This window comes from Malaclemys terrapin, chromosome 22, assembly GCF_027887155.1.
Source record: "Malaclemys terrapin pileata isolate rMalTer1 chromosome 22, rMalTer1.hap1, whole genome shotgun sequence".
In the NCBI taxonomy this organism is placed as follows: domain Eukaryota; kingdom Metazoa; phylum Chordata; order Testudines; family Emydidae; genus Malaclemys; species Malaclemys terrapin.
In genome coordinates, this window is record NC_071526.1 from 17,023,238 (window position 1) to 17,046,065 (window position 22,828).

At 39.2% G+C, this 22,828-nt stretch overlaps 1 protein-coding gene across 2 annotated transcripts in view; it reads left to right on the plus strand.

The window, feature by feature from the left end:
- The window catches only part of AGO3 (argonaute RISC catalytic component 3), a 51,329-nt gene extending 33,401 nt beyond the window's left edge, over positions 1-17,928 (plus strand). Inside the window, exons 6-20 of one of the 2 annotated variants that reach the window (XM_054012076.1) lie at positions 2,950-3,084; positions 3,946-4,047; positions 5,278-5,365; positions 5,525-5,672; positions 6,022-6,141; positions 7,995-8,117; positions 8,370-8,503; positions 8,895-9,079; positions 9,391-9,550; positions 11,104-11,194; positions 12,114-12,308; positions 12,713-12,847; positions 13,595-13,696; positions 15,358-15,557; positions 16,889-17,928. In XM_054012076.1, the coding sequence (XP_053868051.1) occupies positions 2,950-3,084; positions 3,946-4,047; positions 5,278-5,365; positions 5,525-5,672; positions 6,022-6,141; positions 7,995-8,117; positions 8,370-8,503; positions 8,895-9,079; positions 9,391-9,550; positions 11,104-11,194; positions 12,114-12,308; positions 12,713-12,847; positions 13,595-13,696; positions 15,358-15,557; positions 16,889-16,997 (2,027 nt within the window). In that variant the 3' untranslated portion in view covers positions 16,998-17,928. The remainder of the gene's footprint in view (positions 1-2,949; positions 3,085-3,945; positions 4,048-5,277; positions 5,366-5,524; positions 5,673-6,021; positions 6,142-7,994; positions 8,118-8,369; positions 8,504-8,894; positions 9,080-9,390; positions 9,551-11,103; positions 11,195-12,113; positions 12,309-12,712; positions 12,848-13,594; positions 13,697-15,357; positions 15,558-16,888) is intronic. The other variant, XM_054012077.1, reaches the window with a different exon arrangement.
- Positions 17,929-22,828: the final 4,900 nt, after the last annotated feature.

A 22,828-nucleotide genomic window follows, 5' to 3' on the forward strand; every position in this document is an offset into this window, starting at 1 on the left:
ATCTGTTCCTATCAGTTTCACAAATTTTGTTACCATGGAGATGAACCACAGATCCCCAGTTGTTGGAGGCGTAAGCTATTTGTGTTCATTCAGTAATCGACATCTGTAGGTGTCTGCTAGAGTGCGTCATACAAAGTTGGCAGCTTACTGGAGTGACGCATATCTGAAGAATTTTTGTTATTTGTATGGGGGATTTTGGTGTTTTAGTATAAGGGACCTGGGGACTTCATAAACTGTTAATTAATTATTTAATAGTCTAATATTTTTTGCTATTTAAAGACTTTAGTGTCTTGCTCTGCCTTTTTATTTTTGGCCTCAATTGAATGAAGGTATGGACTGAGCTAATAGCACCACCTAAAGTTAAGATTTCCCGATTCTTCCCAGTATAAGTCCCTGTTTTCAGTTGTTTATAACTTTGCCAAACTTCAACCATTTGGGGTGAAATTTTCCATGCACTGAATGAGGCAAGTGTACTGTGGAAAAAATACAACACCAAAATATATAACATATTTGGTCAGAGAAACATGAAGGCATTATTTAAAATCTAAGTGAAAAATAACTTTCTAGACTGCCTCAGAGGAGAAATAAGCACATCCAGAAACCACACAATAATTTTATTGGCAAGTTTGGCAATGGCCTTTTAACTGTGGACTAGTAAGGAGATTTTGAATTTCCTTTGCATTTGGCAATTTGAGCTAGATGACAGTAGCGAACATATAAAGAAAGTAATGGACATGTGAATAGTTCCAAACTAAGCCATCCAAAAAACAAAAGAAAGAAAAGGAAAATCTTGAAACTAACAACGTTTGCTACTATCACATAGTTCACTCTGCTTATGTATTCTTCCTCTTTCCCCACCCTGTGTCTGTCTAGTTTATTTAGGGTCAGGGACCATCTACTATTCACCGTTTGTACAGTGCCTAGTACTATGAGGCCCCATTCTTGATTGGCCCTTAGGCACCACCACAGTGAACATGATTAATAACTTCTGCTGCGGAATGTCACTGTTGGCAGCTAGAACAAGATTTGTCCTTTTGGCTTGCTGATCTGTGGGTAGCATTTTTAGTTTTAGTTATGTCTACTTTAAAAGCAGCTTGCCTTGCCTCATCAGGGTTAGTAGAGAACAGAGTGTAACATTAGGACATTGTTCCTTTGTAGTACTGAACCAACTTTGCATGAAAAGTCTCTGGACAGACTTTTGTTTGTTTATAGGCCATTTCAGCTTATCTAAGTGCTAGTTTACACTGGCAATGCTAAAGTGCTAAAAAACCCCCTTCACCCGAGCCAGAAAGTTACAGCGCTGTAAAGTGCCAGTGGAGACAAGCCCTTAGCTAGGATAGCACGGGTGTCCATCACAAGTCTCCATCACTGGTAATCTTCTAAGCTGTTTTACCAGGGTAGTCAAGGACTGAATGGCTTATAGAAACCGAACTACTGTCACATATCTAGAGGTGGTCTTGTCAGGTCAGAAATCAGACACACTGGTTGGGCAGCATGGGTGAAGCGTTCGTAGCCGCTGCACGTGCAGTGCACTCATTGGCACTTTACCAATTTGAGGGGTAAGTATAGGATTTCCACCTCCAGGTATTGTCAGTCGAAGACCTTTCACCAGAACTAAAACTTATGTTAGAAATGTGTATACAAATACTCTTATTCCAGAAAGATTGCACATAATCTCTTAATGCAGAATTTTAATTACCTGTTAAAAGCTCTTGTCAGGCTTGATATTGCCTTTTTTGGTAATTAAAACCATTCATTTGCATTTCTAATCTGCTTCTCTTTAGAAAAGCAGTAAATGTGGAGAGTACATTAACCCTTTGGCTTCTGCACACCTGGCCTTGATTCTCTGCAAAGTCTTAGTGTCTCTATTCATACTGTACATGGTATGGCTTGTGACACTGGGTTGCATTTCCTTGGTGAGAGTGCCTCTTCACAGCAGCAGTTCCCAACCTTTTTGGCAATTCTAATGGACTTGTTTGTGCCACCAACCTGTTGAAATCCTTTGCATCCTAACTAAGGATAAACACAAGTGCCTGTGGCATCAGAGTTCATTAACTCTGAGGGAGATGAAGAATGAGGAAAAGTGGGACAAGAGAGGACCTCCATTTCTGAAATTCCACCATCCCACAACCAAGATAGCTGCTAGCTGCTTCTTCTGGCTACTTGGATGCTATATTAGATAAGAACCCAGAGAGAGAGAAACATTTACTTGGTTTAAATACAGTTTAGGAGTCTTCTGCCTGATGGGGAGAGACTTCAGTAATAATGTAATTGCCTGGACTGACATGAAGTCTCATCTTCTAAGCCTTATATCAGACTCATTTTCCTATTGCTTCATGTACTTGAAAAGTACCTCTTGTTATATACACGCGCTGAATACCACAAGTTAGGTCAAGAAATGTAGGAAAAACTTTTACAGTCTAAACAGTGTTTAAGAACATAGAATCCATTTATCCTAAGTGCAACGTGACTAGGTCACAACACTCTAACTCTCAAAGTGCTTTTGGATCTTTAATGAGCCATTGATTAGTCATAACCTTACTTTTACATTTTATCCAAAAGACAGCATCTTTAGCAGAGGCGTGTCATTACACACCATCCTTTGGTTTTGGTTCCAAACTGTATCCGAAGGAAGGATGTCCTCATTTGGACCACCACCACTTACTCAAGCACCCTGTGTGTATGGGACATCCTTTCAAACCTGATGAGTCTTCTCAAAAACTAAGCTAGAATTCAGCATGGCGATGTACGGTTGCAGACTGTAATATCTTGATTGCTCAATACTGAGCTGTCACAAAACTTTCTAATATGTTTTGAAGAAAACTTGAGTGCTACAAAACATGCACTTGGCGCTCACTTTGAATTAAAAGTCAGATGATTTGTCTGATTCTTTGGCTTCCCAAGATGGCTGTTTGCTTCCTTCATGTTTTTTTTTCCCTCTCTCCCTAGTTTCTGCCACTGCCTTCTACAAAGCACAACCTGTAATTCAGTTCATGTGTGAAGTTCTCGACATTCATAACATTGATGAACAACCGAGACCTCTGACTGATTCTCATCGGGTAAAATTCACCAAAGAGATAAAGGGTGAGTAGAAAGTTATCTCTAATCAGCATGGAACAGATTGTGTTTAATGTGCTCAGAAGGTTAGTTATAACAGACACATTAACTGAAAATCTCAGAATTAATATAACCTGGATCAAAAGTGAGTGTGTCCAAAATAATTGCAATATTTACTATCTTTAGATCTAAAATTACTACATGAGCTGCATGGCTCTTTAAACTGTCTGCAAAGCCCAACAAAGATGAAATACTAGATAAACTCTGATATTTTAAAGGTTAAATAGTAAGACTGCTTGTTATAATGAATGTACCAAAGCAATCACATTGCTGGATGGCTTACTCTTGTTTAGGAGATAATGTCAGTAGTACACACACTCCTGCTGCTATTTAAATGCTGAGGCAAAGCAAATATATTGGTTTTCAAAGCTGGAGTCATTGATTGTCTGCCAATATTTTATTAATATGACTTTATATCAATTGTGATATAACAGGGATAGCTCTGTGGTATTTGCCAACCTTAGGCGGGGGGACAGATTCCATCTTGAAGAATTGATTTAGTTGGTGGAAGTTTGGGTAGTTTCATTACATACACTACTTTGGTGTCTGCTTTCATGCTTCTTTGCACTCCAATGTATAGAGTAATTTGCAGCAGGGGTAAGACCTTGTTAGGAGGGTTTGAACAAAGTCCTTCCTGAAATCTTTTTCTGTCACTTGCTGCAAGAGTACATGCCATTTAACAACCAATCAGTTTAAAAAGGTAAGGTACAGCCAGTCAGCCCCCTGTGTTTGTAAAATCAAGAAATTCTTTTAAAAACCGTACCTTTAATGGATAAATTATTTTGTAACTGGCTCAAACACAAATCTTTCTGTTTTTAAATCAGTCAGAATGCAGCATGTCTAACTGTACAGTGAGCAGCTGTCACTCTACTTCACCAACACATCTCAGTCATTGTAATAGAAATAGCCACTGTAAGAAAACACTGCAAGGTAAATTAACCTTGGTTGTTAATATTTATTTGTATTATAGTAGTACTTAAGGGCCCCAACTAAGATCAGAGCACTATTGTGCTAAGCACTGTGCATATATATAGCAAGACAGTCCCTGCCCTGAAGAGCTTTCAATCTAAATAGACAACAGAAGGTCCGAGGGGAAACAGTGTGAGAGGTGAAGAGACTTTTCCAGTGACCGAGTAGACCTCTGTGAATAGAACCCAGGTCTCTTGAATCCTAGTCCAATATCTTGTTTATTAGACCATATTGCTGCCTCATCCATTTCTCATGTCCCTGAAGGCAGAGAGAGTGCCTATCCTATGACACTGCCATCACGGTATCATTTTTATGTAAATATCCACTTTGTATTGTTATGAGGAATTAATAGAGTAGAGTTAACTTGGATTACCATATACTTACTAGAATTCCAATGGGATTTCTGTGAATTTACCAGCTGGATACCATGGAATAACATGGATTAATTCGTGCTAACTGTGCAATCAACTCCGATAGCTATGGTGCAAAAGAAGGAGGAAAGCATATAGAATCAGGGTTCTGCTCATGCTTAGAGCATGGACTAGATCTTAACTTCAGCTACTCAAGATTGTACAGAAAACTAATGACAAATCTCTAGAATTTAGAAATCTTGATGTTGCAATGAAAATAAAGCAAGTTAGTTAAAATACTGATTAAAGCTAATGGATACAAGTGGGGGAAATCACCTAGGAAAGTAATTTTTAAACTATCTTACTTATCCCCTTGGTACAGATATGGTTCCTCAGTCCTAGGGTGCATTGGAATTGGTCACCATGGGCAAAAAGGGCATTGCTGCCCTTTGAGAACCTGAACAGAAAACTATATTTTTGAATCCAGACTTCAGTCTCCATCAGGCTAGTCTCACTTATCTTAAAATTAGTGTAACCGCTTCACCTGGAATTATAAATTACTTTGAATTGCATGTGTTGTAGCTAGGATTTATTTTTAAAAGAAACTCATGATTCTCCACTATTAGAAATATTTTAAAATAACTACCTCTTAAATGAAAGTCAGAAATCAAATAATGCATTAAATGCAGAACATGAGTTTCTAACACTGTTCCATAAGATCATTGTATCTATTTAACACTCAGAGTTCTTGACTGTTGTGTGTACTGTTATAAGAAACTTATGCAAACACTTAACATGTATATGTTGCATGACATTGTTTTTTCTTGTTGCTTTCATACAGGTCTGAAGGTTGAAGTGACTCACTGTGGAACAATGAGACGGAAATACCGTGTTTGTAATGTAACAAGGAGACCTGCCAGTCATCAAACGTAAGCAGACATTTGTCAGAGTGGAGAATGTGTAGCAGCTTGCCCTAACATCAAATACTTGGAGGGATGGACTGAGAGTTTATTAATATCATTTTGGAGAATTCTGGTTGTTAAACTTTCAATGCTATTTTGACTAAAATTCTTGTGCTGTCTTTCCAGCTTCCCTTTACAGTTAGAAAACGGCCAGACAGTTGAGAGAACAGTAGCACAGTACTTCAGAGAGAAGTATAACCTCCAGCTGAAATATCCTCATCTTCCTTGTCTACAAGTGGGACAGGAGCAGAAACATACCTACCTGCCTCTAGAAGTAATGATTCTGTTAAATTGGTGTTTTAGTCCAGTAGCATATTTTTGCAGAATGTTAATTTATTTCTCATGCAATATAAGCAGCTTAGCATATTTATATATGTTGTTATTCTTTTTTTGTTACTGCTTTGGTTTTACTACAGATAGAGAGAAACTTTAAACCAGACAATCTTTTCCTTTTATTAGTATGGATACCAATCAAGTCACTATGAAAAATAGATTTAAGTATCAGCTACATGTATATAGAAGATTTGCATGTAGTCACTGCATAATTCCCTGTGTAATATTAGGAGTGCTGCATCTGTAAAGTCTGCAATTGTATCTACCAATTTTTTTTTTTTTTTTTAAAGGTATGTAACATTGTGGCAGGCCAGCGATGTATCAAGAAGCTAACAGACAATCAGACATCAACTATGATAAAAGCAACAGCAAGATCTGCCCCAGATAGACAAGAGGAAATTAGCAGATTGGTTAGTTCATAACTTCTGTATCAGAGGATGAGCATGTTCATCTTCACTAAACTGCCTTGCACTTGTGAAGGCCATTACATTTCTCTGTACCTGACCTGATCTCTGTCCTTTGCTACGAAAGCCTCTTACTTTATTCTCAGGTACCAAACAGGTTCTGGTGGCCACGTGATATGTGAAGATTATGGAACAGGGAGGCTCCCATGACTCCTCTGATCCCTCCCATTAAATAGAATATCTAGGTCAAGCATTCAGGCTCACCTCCCTGTTCCATAATCTTCACATACCACGTGGCCACCAGAACCTGTTTGGTACCTCCCCTCCAGCATTTGGAACCCACCTTGATTTTATTAATAAAAGTTATTTAATTTGAGATCTCTAATTAAAGGATTAGAGGTATGGTCTGAGCCCAGGACTGAAATGTTAGGGACTCCTGTGTTCTAATCATGGACCTTACACTGGCTACTTTGTACCTGATTCAGCAAAGCACTGAAGCATGTGCTTAACATTAAGCAGCTGAGGTCTCCCATTGGAGTCAATGGAACTTCAGGTTCTTGCAGTTACGCATGTGTTGGTGTTTTTGCTGGAATGAGACCTTCATTTTTGACATTATCAACAAGCTGAAAAATGAACAGAGTTCTTAACTTCCTTACAGGGATGTTCTGACAATTAATGTATGTAAATTACATACCTACCTCCGGTGTTTATCTGCCCCCTCCCATTCCCATATTATCTGAACACCTCACAATCTTTAATCTTTTGATATACTCTGAACACTGCTGTGAGGTAGAGAAGTACTATTTATATCTCGATTTTACAGATGGAGGGAGCTAATGTATGGAGACTAAGTAACTTGCCTAAGGTTCTACAGGAAGCCTGTGGCAAACAGGAAGTTGAAACTGTTTCCCATGTCCCAGGCAAGCACTCTAACCAATGGGCAATATTCGTCCTCAATATATGCTAAATAGCATCACTTGACAGTCCTGTTTTTTCTCTTTCTGCCTGACCAAGCCAGCCTTTCTAAAACATGTTAACATTTTCCTGACTTGGAACTGTTGGAAATATCTCGTTTTATTTGAATAACGTCACAAAAAATTAAAGGATAACTTCTATTTGAAAAAGGTGCTTTTGAGCTGACAACTGAGAATTTGTTTGATAGGAATAAGGCTCTTCTGAAAGATGCTGAAAAGGCTAATTCACGATCTTCTCTTGAGTGCTAATATTCAAAGGGAACTGAAAACAGTTGGGTTTTCATAAACTAGTTTGTCCTTCACACTGAGGGCAGCAAAAAATTTGCTTTGATGAATGCCCTGAATTGCATATTGTGGAGTGTCTAAACATCAAGTGGCCATTTTCACACTGACTTAGTAATATAATAGTAAAATTGAATTTTAGGTAGTTTTTTCAAATAGTATTAAAATTCCGTGTTATACCTGCAAGCAATATACAGAATAGAGATTAATTTTATAATTAATTGGTACTTCTGTACTTTAGCAAGATAACTAGATTTACCTAAAATTTGTTTTGAAGCAGCATTGTCATGCACGCTAGATACTCTTTAATACAATACACTTTTTATGCAAAATATTTGCAGCAGCAAAAATTGAATAAATTGGTGTTTGGGTAACTTAAGGGAATATGAGTAAGATCTCGTGTCATGGGGCAAGTGGTTTGAATGAGAGTTTTGGTTAATCAATGGCTGGGTAAATGAGGTTGGACAGTTCTATATGATCCTTAGTTTTTGCTGTTAGTGAAGAGGAGGACACTTATGCAGCTCTGTTATTGGTTGTCTTATTTGTAGATGCAGATTAAAAATTGAAGAGTTTTTGTAACATGGAAATTTCTCCTTTCCCCAGGTAAGAAGTGCAAATTATGATGCGGATCCATTTGTTCAAGAGTTTCAGTTTAAAGTTCGTGATGAGATGGCCCATGTGACGGGGCGTGTGCTTCCAGCTCCAATGTTGCAGTATGGAGGACGGGTGAGAATTTTGTTGTTTTTCCTTTTTTTTTTTTTTTTTTTTTTTTTGTATCTTGTTGTACGATAAACGACAGATGATTCTCCATGTAAAACTGAAAACGTTGGGACAGCTCAGTTCCCTTGTAGTATTGCAGCAGCTCAGAATTTGAGCCACAAGCCTTGCGATTGCGAGGGGTGTTTTCCTAAAATGGTGGGTTTTTTCTCTCACTGTTCCAATCAGTTGAATATCAGCGTATTTCTTCTATCTCCGTAGAATCGAACAGTGGCAACCCCAAGCCATGGCGTATGGGATATGCGAGGGAAACAGTTTCACACTGGTGTTGAGATCAAAATGTGGGCCATAGCTTGCTTTGCAACGCAGAGACAATGCAGAGAAGAAATACTGAAGTAAGGCATGTCTTAGTTCAGGCATTGTACCATTCTTTCAGTGAACCCATCAGCTTCAAAATTCTAAGATGGCACTTGCTACATATCCAGTGCCCATTCTAGCCTAGTGTTCAGGCTGGGGTAGGCATTTGATTTGGAACGCAAAACTACTTCTTTTCTTCTGTGCTGGAGCTTGGAAAATCTGCCATCTTTGCAGCTGAAAGTGTACATCGATACTGTGTTAAGTGTTGCTACAATGGGGCATGCTACTTAGTGCGTTTGTCCTAAAGCCCTATAAAGTCTGCCCTCCCTAACCTTTCATAATGGTATTTTAAGACTGTCACCGTCCTTATAATCAGAGTACAGTGGATGCTGTTGTTGAAGTTCAGTAAACTCCATTCTGTTTCACTAGGGGTTTTACAGATCAGCTGCGCAAGATTTCGAAGGATGCAGGGATGCCCATCCAAGGCCAGCCATGTTTTTGCAAATATGCACAGGGTGCAGACAGCGTGGAGCCGATGTTCCGACACCTTAAAAACACCTATTCAGGACTCCAGCTCATCATTGTCATCCTGCCAGGGAAAACACCTGTGTATGGTAAGGGAATAACATAAGGGGAGGGTATATGGTTTGGCTCAAGTGTGCTAGCTGGTGTACTTGCTCCTCAGCTTGTAAGAGGCTAAATTCTAGATGATTGTCCTTGAGTCATCCGAAACCAGATGCTTTATCATAGCCTAAAATGAATTGGGAGACAGGTCAAAGCATGCATTTGAATTGGAAGTTGATAGGGCAGAATGTAAATTTAACTAATAGTGGCTTTGGCTGTGTTCTGTTCTCTGCCTGAATTTCAAACAGGCTTAAAAATCTTAATACATTTAAAAAAATTTAAATTAATGCTTGCTTCTCAGCGGAGGTGAAACGTGTGGGAGATACGCTGTTGGGGATGGCCACGCAGTGCGTTCAAGTCAAGAATGTCATAAAAACATCTCCTCAGACTCTCTCAAACCTGTGCCTAAAGATTAATGTTAAATTAGGAGGAATCAACAACATTCTTGTACCTCATCAACGGTAAGAATCTCTAATGAGGGCCACTTTGGGATTTATTCTTGTCTATTTTCAGTTTGATATTTAACATCCAAAATTACCCTTTGGAAAGGCTAAGTGCAAAATGGTATGTTATTTGTGAACCAAAGATGCTGCTCTTGGCATTGCAAAATTGCATCTCACAGCACATCCTGGTTCAGCAGTGACCTCCAGGATACTTCCTACCTGATCTGGTAAGTGGAGACTAGGGTCATATTGAAGCTCTCCCCAGTAGGTGTCAAAAAGGCTGTTTAGTCTCTGAATCAGAAGGTTGCAAATCAAATCCCCCTTTGAGATGTTGGGCCACTACCCAGTACTTGAGGAGAAATGAATGAGAGGAGATCCTGGCGTTCTAGAGGTATTGTCTTTGAATGGAAGTATTAAGTTAAGATTCCATCTGTAGAGGCGGTCTGGGTAGAAGTGTAGGATACCACAGCATTCTTCAGAGAAGATCACGGTGCTCAGCCAACTGACAAATTCTGCAGTCCTGTGTGCTGTTAACAGTGGTAGATCATGTACGATGAGTCTTTCACCTCTGCTGTTGCATAAGTCCTCTAGATCATCCTCCTGCTAGTGTATGATGGTTCTGTATGCTGGTTCTGTATGCTATATTCAAATGCTTTGTCCCAGTCCATTTTAAATGTTTCAAGTGACAAGCCTTCTACTACCTTGCTTATGAGGCCTTTGTTCGAATAGATCTCACTGATTAGAAGCTTCCCCTGATAATGGCTCACTGGCCAGGGTCATTGTACTACTAGTCTAGTCTATATGCATTTCCACTGTCTTAGAACAAACAATCCATTGAGAGCAGAGACCTTAGTATCCACCCTGGAGACTGGGCATTTGGCCACCTTAGCTCCAAGTGTCACTGGAACAGATTTAATCTTGGGGAAAAAGTGGAGTATGCAGAAGGTAATGTGGTGGCCCAGAATAACCTCTTGCAAGTTCTCTCTGGAGACTGTTTCTGAAAGCTCTGTGCCCAGGTATCGGTAGCCAAATGAAGCACATAATCCATTATCTAGTCCATGAGAATGGATTGCAAGCTTTAACATACCTCCTTGTTACTCATGCCACATCACCCAGAACAGTGTGTGTACTCTAGCTACGTTTTTTGCCATTGTACTGTGTACATTGTACAGTGCCTAGCACAATGGAGCTCCATTCTTGATTGTTCTCTAGGTACTACCCTAATCAGCATGATTGATAAGTTTCAGAGTAGTAGATATGTCTTTGTAGGGAATTATTTTTAATGCTGGGTCATGGTTTTTAAACTAATTTCTGTAATAGCATTGTATTAGCAGTAAACAGTGATGTATTTTGGAATGACTATTAGAGTGTTTAGGAAAAGTTCGCAACAATATGCCTGACACTGATTGCGTTGGCTAAACATGGTCTTCTGAATGTCTGATAGAAATGTCGTCTTCTTCCCTACCCACACTCAAGTTAAGAAACAAAATTCAGGATTGAGAAGTGTAACTGTAGGTGAATGGTTGGTGCTAGGTTGACTTATCGCCTTTTTTTTTTTTTTTTTTTTAAAGACCTTCTGTGTTCCAACAACCAGTGATCTTCTTGGGAGCAGATGTCACTCATCCGCCTGCTGGGGATGGAAAGAAGCCTTCCATTGCTGCTGTAAGTCCTATGAAATTGGCTTAGTTGTTTTCATATGTTATGAAAAGGAGAGAATAGAAAATGCAGCTACATTTATGAGAGGACTGAAACGTCATAAATTAATTCATTGACTTTTGATGTGGCTTTCATTTTCCCCTGCATATTCCAATTCTGTGCATACAGAAATCAGACAGCTTCTTGAAAACAAAAGTACTGCTTAAAATTTCTGATTCATGCTTTTTAGTGTTCTAATATACTTAGTGAAGATGACGTTACGTCAGTGGTGCTACTAAATAATAGTTCTTTGAGAGAACATAACTGAATTGTAAGTGCTCTAAATTCCAAAAGAAACCATGCACCTCTAATAGTTAAACTAACAAAATGCTGCTGTGTTTATATTTAAACAAAGATGACTTAAGAGACTGGTGTTGGCAGGAAGATCTTCAATAATTTTCTCCTTTTCAGCCTGGGAAGGACAAGCGGGCTGTAAGGTGAGATCTTTAGACACATGGGTACTCATGTTGCTCTTTGCTACATTATCTGCTCTATTTCCCAGAATGGAAGGGGGAATATTCAGAGTTCCTAATGAAGAGGCAATGAACCAGGAGGAGTTTTTGCTTGAATTACTAAAGTGGGGGTAGAAGAGGAAATATTTCACTGCCAACGAAAGAGGAAGAATAATTCCAAGGCAGATATAAAATAGGGGTTTTTGTGGAGGGCTGGTGAAAGGCAAGTTTCAAACACTTTCCTGTAAGAGATTTAAGATTTCTAAACCCACATCTTACAATAAGTTCTGTGCCACTTGCTTAAATGATCTGATTATTCTTTATTCTCTTCTTAAAATAAACCTTTAAATTTAAGACCCCTTCCCTTTTCCCTGGTAAAATACCTTGTATCAATTCCACATGGATCTTTTACATTCTCATTTTTTCCCCCATAGGTTGTAGGTAGTATGGATGCTCATCCAAGCAGGTATTGTGCCACAGTGAGAGTTCAAAGGCCTCGGCAGGAGATTATCCAAGATTTGGCCTCCATGGTAAGAGAACTCCTCATCCAGTTCTACAAATCAACGCGATTCAAACCCACACGTATCATCTTCTACAGGGATGGGGTTTCTGAAGGACAGTTTCGACAGGTTCGTTGCACTTGAATTTTTTACCGTGGCAAGATTTGAATTGAGAAATGTTATAGTTCCGTTTTTCACACTTGCATCTGAGTTAAGATGTAGCACCATAGTGTATTGGCTACACTTCTTACGGAAGTGTGAAATCCCAACTAGGGAATCCCATTAGGTGGAAACTGCTTGGAGTTCCTCAGATTGTGGGCTGAGGAAAGTAATGATATATCAAATAGATGAAAAATGTGTTTCCTGGTTGAGAAGCTGATCATTTAGAGCCATAGATGAGTATAGACTTGCTACAAATTACTAATATTGCATAACAGACATGAACCAAGTGTTAAGTAGAGAGTGCTATTTACTAGACACAATGTGCAGAGTACAATGTAAGAGTAAATTAATCTATTGTTTCTGTACTGTAGGTGTTGTATTATGAGCTGCTAGCAATTAGAGAGGCCTGCATCAGTCTGGAGAAAGATTACCAGCCAGGAATAACCTACATCGTAGTACAGAAACGACACCACACACGATTGTTCTGTGCGGACAGAACTGAAAGGGTAATTCCAGTGTAGTTATGTATGTGAAAAGGTTAATAAAGAAAAAAATGTGCTAGTATTGTTGCTAACTGTATAAATGTACAAACTGTACAAAATCCACTTGATGTATTCCTCACATTCAGAGGAGATGCTCAAGATTGACAGGTGCAAAAAATTGATCCCCAACTTATTTTGTCTTTGAAGATCTTATTTTATTTTATTCTAAATTCAGTTGTAAAACTTCAGCTGATGACCGTGGGCAGTTCTTGTAGAATTACAGGTGTTAATGTGACATTTAGAAGAAATTAAATATCTTGAAATACTATTTGATATAGGCTCTACAAAAATGTTAAATACAACAGAATGTGAAACCACAAAGCACTTTATTTCAGTCAAGTTTACGTGTTTTTTGAGTGATCTAATGCTGACTGGGCGGGTACACAAACCAAAATATACATAGTTAAATCTTTAGCTACTTCCCCCTTCTGAAGGCAGGTGGAACTGAAAGTGCTGTTGATGTACCATGCTTAACTTTAGAGCGAAGAGGGGAGTGCTTTGTCCAAAGCAAACATCACAGGTCATTATATTTGCTTATTCCAAAGGGAGGGGTTAAGGTGAGGGCTCCATTCACTGAATGCAGTATATTCTAAATAGAATGTTGTGTTTTAAAGTTACGATTGGATGGCATAAGTACATCATAATTTTTTATTGCTTTATTTTCTAAAAAATTGACTAGCTAATATTGCTTTCATCAAAACCCCTCTGTAGGTTGGAAGAAGTGGCAACATTCCAGCTGGAACAACTGTAGATACAGATATTACACACCCATACGAGTTTGATTTTTACCTCTGTAGCCATGCTGGAATACAGGTAAGATACCTTCCTTTATAAACTAATACATATGGCTACAGCAAGTATTCTTTCCCTTTTTTGAAAATATGCATGCGCACACACACACCTGTGTGTTAGACAAACATCTTCTCGTTCTGTTTCCTTAAGAGCTGTGAAACCTGTGTCTGGGACCAGCACTACCAATGACTTACTTAACTGAGCTGTTAGGTACCTTTTATTTTCATAATCTGTTCTGATGTGAGGTCGGCTTATTTGAAGAGAAGTAATGAACCCTCCTCATATAAATTAGGAAAATAGAACACTGTTAAACATCTGTTTAGTTGTAATGAAATGAACATTGTTTATGTTTGAGAACTTGATTCAATTTGAGGATTGAAAGCAGCCTTGAAAATTAGTTGATTTAAGTCTAGACTGATGGTAAACTATAGGATAATGAAACTGAATTTGCAGTTTGGTGGTATTGCCAGCAGTGCAATGGCGATCCAACTTATTGAGGAAAATTGCATCAAAATATTGAGTTCAGAAGAATGGAAAAAGTTAAACTCTTCAAAGTTTTAAGTTCTGTTCTCTATGAAATCTTTGACCAAACTGCAGGGAATTTTGGTGGAGTGCAGCAAGTATATTCTGGGTTTTTTTGGTTTGAATCACTGATTGCTATAAACAAAGATAGATACACTTCTACCCCGATATAACACGACCCAATATAACACAAATTTGGATATAACGTGGTAAAGCAGCGCTCCGGGTGGGCGGGGCTGCACACTCTGGCGGATCAAAGCAAGTTCGATATAACGCGGTTTCACCTATAACGCAGTAAGATTTTTTGGCTCCTGAGGACAGCATTATATCGGGGTAGAGGTATACTATGATTGCCCTTCTCCCACCCTCCGGGATTTCACCCATCCTCCATGAGTTCTCAAAAATAATGGTTAATGGTTTCCAAGATTACTTCTGCTAGTACCTTAAGTACCCTAGGATGAATTTCATCAGACCCTGCCTGATGGATTTAGTTTACCCAAAGGAAGTAGGAGGCTGAGTTAATCATGGTTTATAAGTACTGTACCTACATGAGGAGGTATCAGAGGGGTAGCCGTGTTAGTCTGAATCTGTAAAAAGCAACAGAGGGTCCTGTGGCACCTTTGAGACTAACAGAAGTACTGGGAGCATAAGCTTTCGTGGGTAAGAACCTCACTTCTTCAGATGCAAGTCTTGCATCTGAAGAAGTGAGGTTCTTACCCACGAAAGCTTATGCTCCCAGTACTTCTGTTAGTCTCAAAGGTGCCACAGGACCCTCTGTTGCTTTTTACATGAGGAGGAGATTTCTGGTAGTGGTGGAGGAGCTGATAAATTTAGCAGCAACATAATAAGATCAAATGGCTCGGAGCTGAAGCTAGATAAATTCAAACTAGAAATAAGGCGCAAATTTTTAAGTGGTAGTAACTAACAATTGGAACAATTTACCTAATGTGGTATGCATTCTGTCACTTGAAGTATTTAAGAGATCTTGTTGTTCAACCAGAAGTTATGGCCTAGATGTAGGAATTGCTAGGTGAAATTCTCTGGCTTGTATTATGCAGGAGGTTAGACTGGATAATCATAATAATTCCTCCTGGTCTTAAAGTCTGACTTGATACATATGAGAGAGCCAGACAAGTGAACTGATATTCCCTTCTCCATAGGGTACCAGCCGTCCCTCACACTATCATGTTTTGTGGGATGATAACTGTTTTACTGCAGATGAACTTCAGCTGCTGACTTACCAGCTATGCCACACATATGTGCGTTGCACACGATCTGTTTCTATACCTGCACCAGCGTATTATGCTCACCTGGTAGCATTCAGAGCACGATACCATCTTGTGGACAAAGAACATGACAGGTAAATGAAAACACAGGTGTTTATATTTATATCCCCTTTCAGCCCTCAATCCAAAACCCTTTCCATATTGTCAGGCTTTAGACTATCTAACTAGATCAGCAGTTCCCAAACATTTTCGTTGCATGACCTCATTTTCACATGTACTGCTTCCTGCAATCCCAGACAGCCTGGAGGATGCTGATTAAAAAAGGCATCTTCCATGCAGCGTGGCCTCACACGCACCATTTGTGCAAGGTCATGCTGCATGGAGGACGCTATTTTGCTTTACAAAATGGCATTCTCTGCACAATGTGACCTTGCACACATATGGCGTGAGATCACGCATGGACGGGTGCTGTTTTTGTAGAGCAAAAAGCATCCTCCGTGCAGCATGACATCGCATGTACAATGCATGTGAGGGCATGTTGTGCAAAAGATGGCATCCTCCGCACACTCAGGATTGCCACAACCCCATCTGCTGATGGTGGAGTGTCTCCACTTGGGAACCACTGCTGTAGATGATACACACTGAGCAGTAGCTTAATTTATCACCTGTGGGACTGGTCTTCAAACACATTTCCTTACTACTACCACTATACATAAGCGTGTAGTGTGGTGTTCGCTTTCTGTTATATAAAGAATTTAAAGTTTAAGAGTTTTTAAAAAAAGTTTTGGTTTAATTAACGTTGCATGGAGATGGGCCAAAAGCAGGGCCAGCTCCAGGCACCAGCCTACCAAGCATGTGCTTGGGGCGGCACCTGGAGGGGTGCGGCGCTCGGGGAGAGCGGGGCCGCGACCGGGCTCGCCGCCCTCCTCCCGGCGCTCCGGCTGGCCGGGGAGAGCGGGGCTGCGGCCGGGCTCACCGCCGTCCCCTGCCGTGCTCCCCGCCAGGGGGCGGCGGGCAGCGGAAGGCTTTTTTGCCTGGGGCGGCAAAAAAGCCAGAGCCGGCCCTGGCCAAAAGACTCATGTGCATTAAAGTTCTAATCCTGAAACCAGAAATACTGCTGTGAATGAGGTGAGTGGTAATAATGCTTTGCACTTGTCTAATTCCTTTCATTTTAAGGTTTCAAAGTGTTTTACAAACATTAAGCCTCAAAAGCACCAGGCAGGGTAAGAAGTAGTATACCTATTTTATGGATGGGCTAGCTGAGCTACAGAGGTGAAGGGGCTTGCCAAAAGCCATGAAGTTGCTGAGAAAGCTGAGTAGAACCCCGGAACTCTCACCATACTCTGCTCTAAAAAATTGTCACATTCCCTTCTCGAGTGTTGAAATAATGCAGTGCTGGTAAATGATGGCAATTCAAATTGAAAGGGTTTCTGCTAGTTTTAATATTTCTCGCTTTGTCTTGCAGTGCTGAAGGAAGCCATGTTTCAGGACAAAGCAATGGGAGAGACCCACAGGCCCTTGCTAAGGCTGTACAGATTCACCAAGACACCTTACGCACCATGTACTTCGCTTAAATAAATCAATAAAATCGGAGCATACTCACTGAAAGGAAGAACTGAAAAATTAAGCCACATACAATGTATGTTTCCGGTGGGGTCAGTTTTTGGGGTGCGCCTCCGATCACGCTGAAGCCGACACTGTGCAGGGGCAAGGGGCTAATCCTTAAATTGACACGTGGAGGATTGTTTACTTCATCGAGGAACACAGCACTATTATGCAATATGAAACCAGCCAACTGCTTTTTTGGGGCGGTCTTCTGTAGGAAGTGCCGTCGTCATCAGTTATTTTTTTTATTTCTTGTAGTCTAACCCTTTTACGCCTTTACCTCAAGTTGCTCGGCAGCACAACTATCTTTGCAAAAAAAAGTTAATGATGTAGTTTTAAAAAAAAACCACAAACAACCTATAGAACAATCACCATGATTGTTGAGGGGGGAAGTGTGCAAAAAATAGCCTTTTTGTCTTTACCCCAACGCATTGAGGAGGCTTTCTCTCAATATTGCCATCAGCATTTGAATGGGAACATATCCAAGTACATTTCAATGTACAGCACTAACTAGAAAAAATTAGGGGAAGGGTTTTGCACACATTAGTCCATTAATCTGAACATAATTTAGCCAACTGCTGCCTTTGTGTCTTTCTTCACGGTTTGGAGTCCTCAACTCCAGTAGTTCCCTTTAAAAAAGCTAGTGGTGTCTGTGCACCAGTAGTGATCCAAACTCTTCTTGCTCCCTGGTGAGTTTACTAAAGCTGCTGTTTTACCTTGTCCAGAAATTTCAACGAATTCTCTATCTGGCAAGTCGTAAATATATTTTGAGCTTCATGCAAGATCAGTTGTTCCTTGTTTTATGGGGTTACACGTAGTAAACACCAGAAACGAAACTTTAGAGTTGAGGTCTTTACTTGCTGCCTCTCACACCTTAATGTGATTTCATATATGTGTGTGTTTTTGAAGTTTAGCTTCCTTTTCTTTTATATTTATTAGAATAATAAGAATAATGCTTTAATTTAATTATTACAGAACATATGGGCAACATCAATTTTTATTTTTAGAAATGTAACCATGTTTATTTTAAAAAACAAACAAACTGACAACTTGTTTTTGCTATCTTTTAGTGCAATAAGCCGTTCTAAAGGAAAAATGTGTCCGTTTAGCTGTATTAAAGCGGCATTTGTACCACTAACTGTGGGAGAATGGACACCTCCACAATTTTAAAAGGACAAAGTAAAAGCCTTAATTTCAAAAGGAAAGTTTTGTAGTCATCAGGAGTCATGCATGTTCCTTTTCTAAATCAAACCAGCTAAGAACAGCAAAACCTATGCTTCTAGGATTCTGCAAGCTTTAATATTGGCAATCAATGCAGTATTTTGATTTAACAAAGGAATTGTGTACATTTTGGGGTTTAAGAGACTGAAGTTATTTGAACTCAAGTGAAGACTTTTCATTGAAGATCCAGGTTTTCAGATGCTGTCTTTAATGTAGCTGACATTAATCATAAAAATGTCTTAAGAAGTTAATGAAGTTCTTAAGCATTTTTGCTTATTTCATTATAAGTGGCTTTCCTTTTAAAATTAAGGTATTGGTGGCTTCATTTCACTTTACAAATACATTAAGAGGGCTGGGATAATTTTAACAAGTTAAATCACTGAAATGTGAAACAAAACATTAATGGGACTTTTTGTTCATTCCACTTTAAAGTTAAAACAAGTATTTTAAAGATGATAGAGATGAGCATGTATTCAGTACATCTGGGCATCGGGGAGTTTTGCACTTTGTAACCTCGTGAACTGCATTTTTGACTGTTTTATTTGCACTGGTTCATAGTATATATGCATATATATATACTGCAGATTGTTTATATGGGCATTGCTGTTATCCCAGCCCTTCTGAACTGAACTCCACCTGCTCTTCACACGAAAACCAATGGGTTGGTTTAAGTATCTCATTTGTTTCTTGTCATTCTCATGTAATCCACTATATTTGCCAATTTACTGTATTTTGAGCCTAAAATCTGAGCCCATTTTGCTTCAACAGGCATGCATTTCCCCCATTTCTGCCAGAAAACTAAGTACTGTATTTTGTGCATTTGTACATTGTATTGAAATGTATGTAGTGCTGTTCACAACACTGTCTCAAAGCGCTTTACTAAATAGTTGGTGTATATACATATATATTTTTCTCCCAATAACAAGAAACATAATGCAAAGAAACTATTTTTTTGCGGAGTTAAAATTGCACTGGAAATAGTCATGCTGGTAGGCAGTGTTCCTAGTGGCTCAGGAGAAAAGGGGACTATTCTAACAGATCTCTATGTAGCCAATCAGCTCTTAAGAGTCTCTCTCATTGTTAGTGGGATTATATTCATTCATCAGTGGGACTGCAGATTCCTAACTGAAGTGTCCCAGTTTTCTCTGGCTGCTTCATGCACTTATCTTTCAGCTCCTTTGAATAAAACTGCTGCAGGGAGGCCAATATAATGAAATGATTGGAGCAAGATTGTTTCCAAACAAATCTCTCTCTCTTTTATTCTGTAACTTGTCAGTTTCCTCTTAGAAGAGCTCTAGCTAGTATACCCATTTATAAAAGGCCCAGGTTTGGCTTTTTACATAAGATTAATTTTTTTAAAATCGAAGGGGCTTTTTTAGAAAAACCTGCTTTACAAGGACTTTTTGTGAACTGGCATTTTGATGAAAAGCCCTTTTTTTAAAAAAAAAATTTGGCCTTTAACTCTTCTTTTAAAGACACTATACAGTTTCCAATCTGATTTGAAATTACTTTGCTTGCTGCTTTCACCAAAAACTTAAAAAAAATATATATATAAAAAAATCCATTGGGGAAATGACTTCAAAAATGTTTGCTTAGCAGGCCAGTGTAACTGGTTTTCATGTGAAGAGAAGTTGGGAGTTTTAATCTCTATATTCTTAGTTTTGCAAATGTCTACAAAAGTGCCGATACGTATATTTGTATTACAATATCAAGTTACTGGCGTTGTGAGGGCCACACGTTTATGATACTGTAGCTGCTATATTTATTTAAATGGAGACGGACAATTACTGCACTAGGAAACGAGGAGATGAGCAGGGACCAAGGCTTAGAGTTAGAGGCGGTATCTCGTTTTTCAGAAGAAAATTAACAGTGTGAAATATCAAGTGTAACAAAGGGTGCTGTCATTTTAATTGAGATTCAATAGCCAGATATTCTTCCTTTGTCTAAAGACTTATATATATTTTGATGTTTGCAGTTTAGGGGGTGGGGGGATAAATGGTACCTCATCTGTGGTGGCAGTTTCCAGTATATTTTCACAGGAGTATATGGATTTTTTATTTTTGTACCTGCTCTCCTTTAAAGAAAAGTTTTCTCAAGTTTTATGTGCTTTTTAGAGAAATCTCGAGTGCAACACGCATTATCCCTTTATCTTTCCAGGAGCACTCTGTATATAGCCCAAACAGGGATATGGGCAAAGGCTGGCGGTTCCATTTTGCGGAAACATTGGCCTCATTTGTGCATACATCTGTCTAAAACAGTGGTTCCCAATCTTCTCAGACACTGTACCAGTTTACCAAACTAAGACCTTACCTTGTACTAACAAGTGCCACTAACCTCCCAAACAATGGGGGCATACACTTGGGCACCCAGCACAAAATTTGGGATGGGCAACCAAGGATACTAACGACACATACCTGAAATAACCATACTGGTACATGTACCAATGTTTAGGAACCACTGTCCTAGAAATGGCAGTGCTTCTCTGAAGCTGAACAGAAGGGTTTTTGATAATGGCAGTTACTTTAAATATGTGATCTAGTGATTAGTGGGTCCAACGTTGGAAAGAAAGGTTGAGAATTTTTAGTAGTTTGAATCGTTAAACTCTTGCAGCATTTGCTAACAGCACAACTGACAACTCCACTCAAACAAAGCAGCTTTGATTTGTGGGGCACTTCCACTGTGGCCATTTTACTCAGGATTGTTAGATGGCTGTCAAATGTTAAACCATTTAGTTGAAATTATGCAAAGGTTATTTCCCTAGGATTCATTTTGGGATGCTTTTCGAAGGTAGTTTAGCCCTTTTAACAGCTTTCAAGTTGAAATGGATTCCTGAAGGTTGTCAGTCAAATTCTTTCAAGATGCCATTGGTCCTAAATTGTTTCCATTTCTTCTTTTTGTGCAGATACTTGTCCGATCAATGTTTAGGCACAGGACGTTAGATGAATAATCACGCTCTGTACACATCCTAGCTGCTTGTTTGTTTTCTACTAGTGCTCAATAGTGTGAAATTTCAATTTCAAAAGGATGAGGCCTTTCTGGATTTACATTTTACTCGTACCTTGAGACTTGTCCGCCTTTGATATGTTCTCAGTTTTGTCAGCTGATGGGATATAACCTTTCTCAAAGCACTTTTCGTAACTGAGGAATCAAAGAAGCTCTGATCATATACATTGAAACTCTAACTTTTCATTTCCAAACGGTCGTCTTGAAGTTTCTTTTCATGCCAGACAAATGCTCCGTCAGCTGAAGTGTTGTGGAGTAAACGTGGCTGCCACTGGCCAGTTAATTTTATCAGATAGAAAATCCATGTAGATGTCAAAGGGACAAATATTCCTGGCTTACTTTCCTACCCAAAGATAGTACTTGAATTTGACATTGTGTATGAGATACCATTTGTGTTTTGGCACATCTTTTAATTATAAAAACTTCGCTTAGCCAATTCACTCAGATATATATTATTTTTGTAAAAATGAAAAAGATTATTAAGGTTAAGGTGAGCACTAATCTCAGTGTTTTCTGCTAGTAGAAAATCTTCGTAACTACAATAGTTGTGAGGTGTGAATCTGATGTGTACAGGACCCTATGTTTTACCTATCTAGCAGAGTCCCAAAAATACAATCACTAAAACAGAGGTTTAAAATTAATTTGTGGCCTGAGCAGCCAAAGGCACCCATGGGAAGCAGTGGGGGTGGAGGGTAGGTGAAGGTTTGCAAAGAAGCAAACCAACGTAGCATCACTGTTACAGAAACGAGGGAGTTGGTGGAGAGACTCCATACCAATCACCTTTCCAACCATGTGCCCCTGACTGTTAGAATTCTGTCTGAGATCCCCTCATCCTAACATGGGTAGTTCATTGTAGTGTCCTGTTAAAGCAAAGCAGTTCCACTGTTAAAACTTGGAGCAATTTTTTTTTTTAAAGCTAGACAGTCCTCAGAAAGTGCCTTTTCAGAAGATGGTGCTGTAGATTTTTATGTTCAAATTGTAAATGGCTGAAAATTTGAGAACATTTTTTGAAAATGCCAAGTGTTTGGTATCATTTTATGTACCTTCAAGCAGCAGTTTCTGAGTCAGGGCCAAGAATAACCAAGGAAGGGTGTATTCAGAAGGAGGGAAAGGTATTGAGGAACAATCACCAAATTCAACTTGTAGGCTTGAAGTAGTTTGGATTTTATTTAATGTAACTAACCACTTCCTATTTTAGGCGGATGCATGGGGTGGGGTGGAGGAAAGGGGGAGAAATAGCACAGGACACTTCAGGCAGTGGTATAGTTAATATTTAAATGGGATCATAGATGATCAAAGGACATGTCCTCATTTTTGGAGGTGAAGCAGGTTCACAGAGATGAAGTAAAATTCTCTGGGGGCTTATAATGAGATAATATATCCTACTTTGAGCAGACTTCACACAACCTGTATTTTAAGAGAGTAATGTTTACATGCTAATTGAACTTCTGATGACTTCATAGAGACTTTTGATAATCTAAGTGGTAAACATGTTTGGATGATTGTTGGTGCCCTGTTTTCACTGTGCTAAAAGATGTTGTGGAGCCGCTGATGACTTTGGTGAGCATTCCTCCAG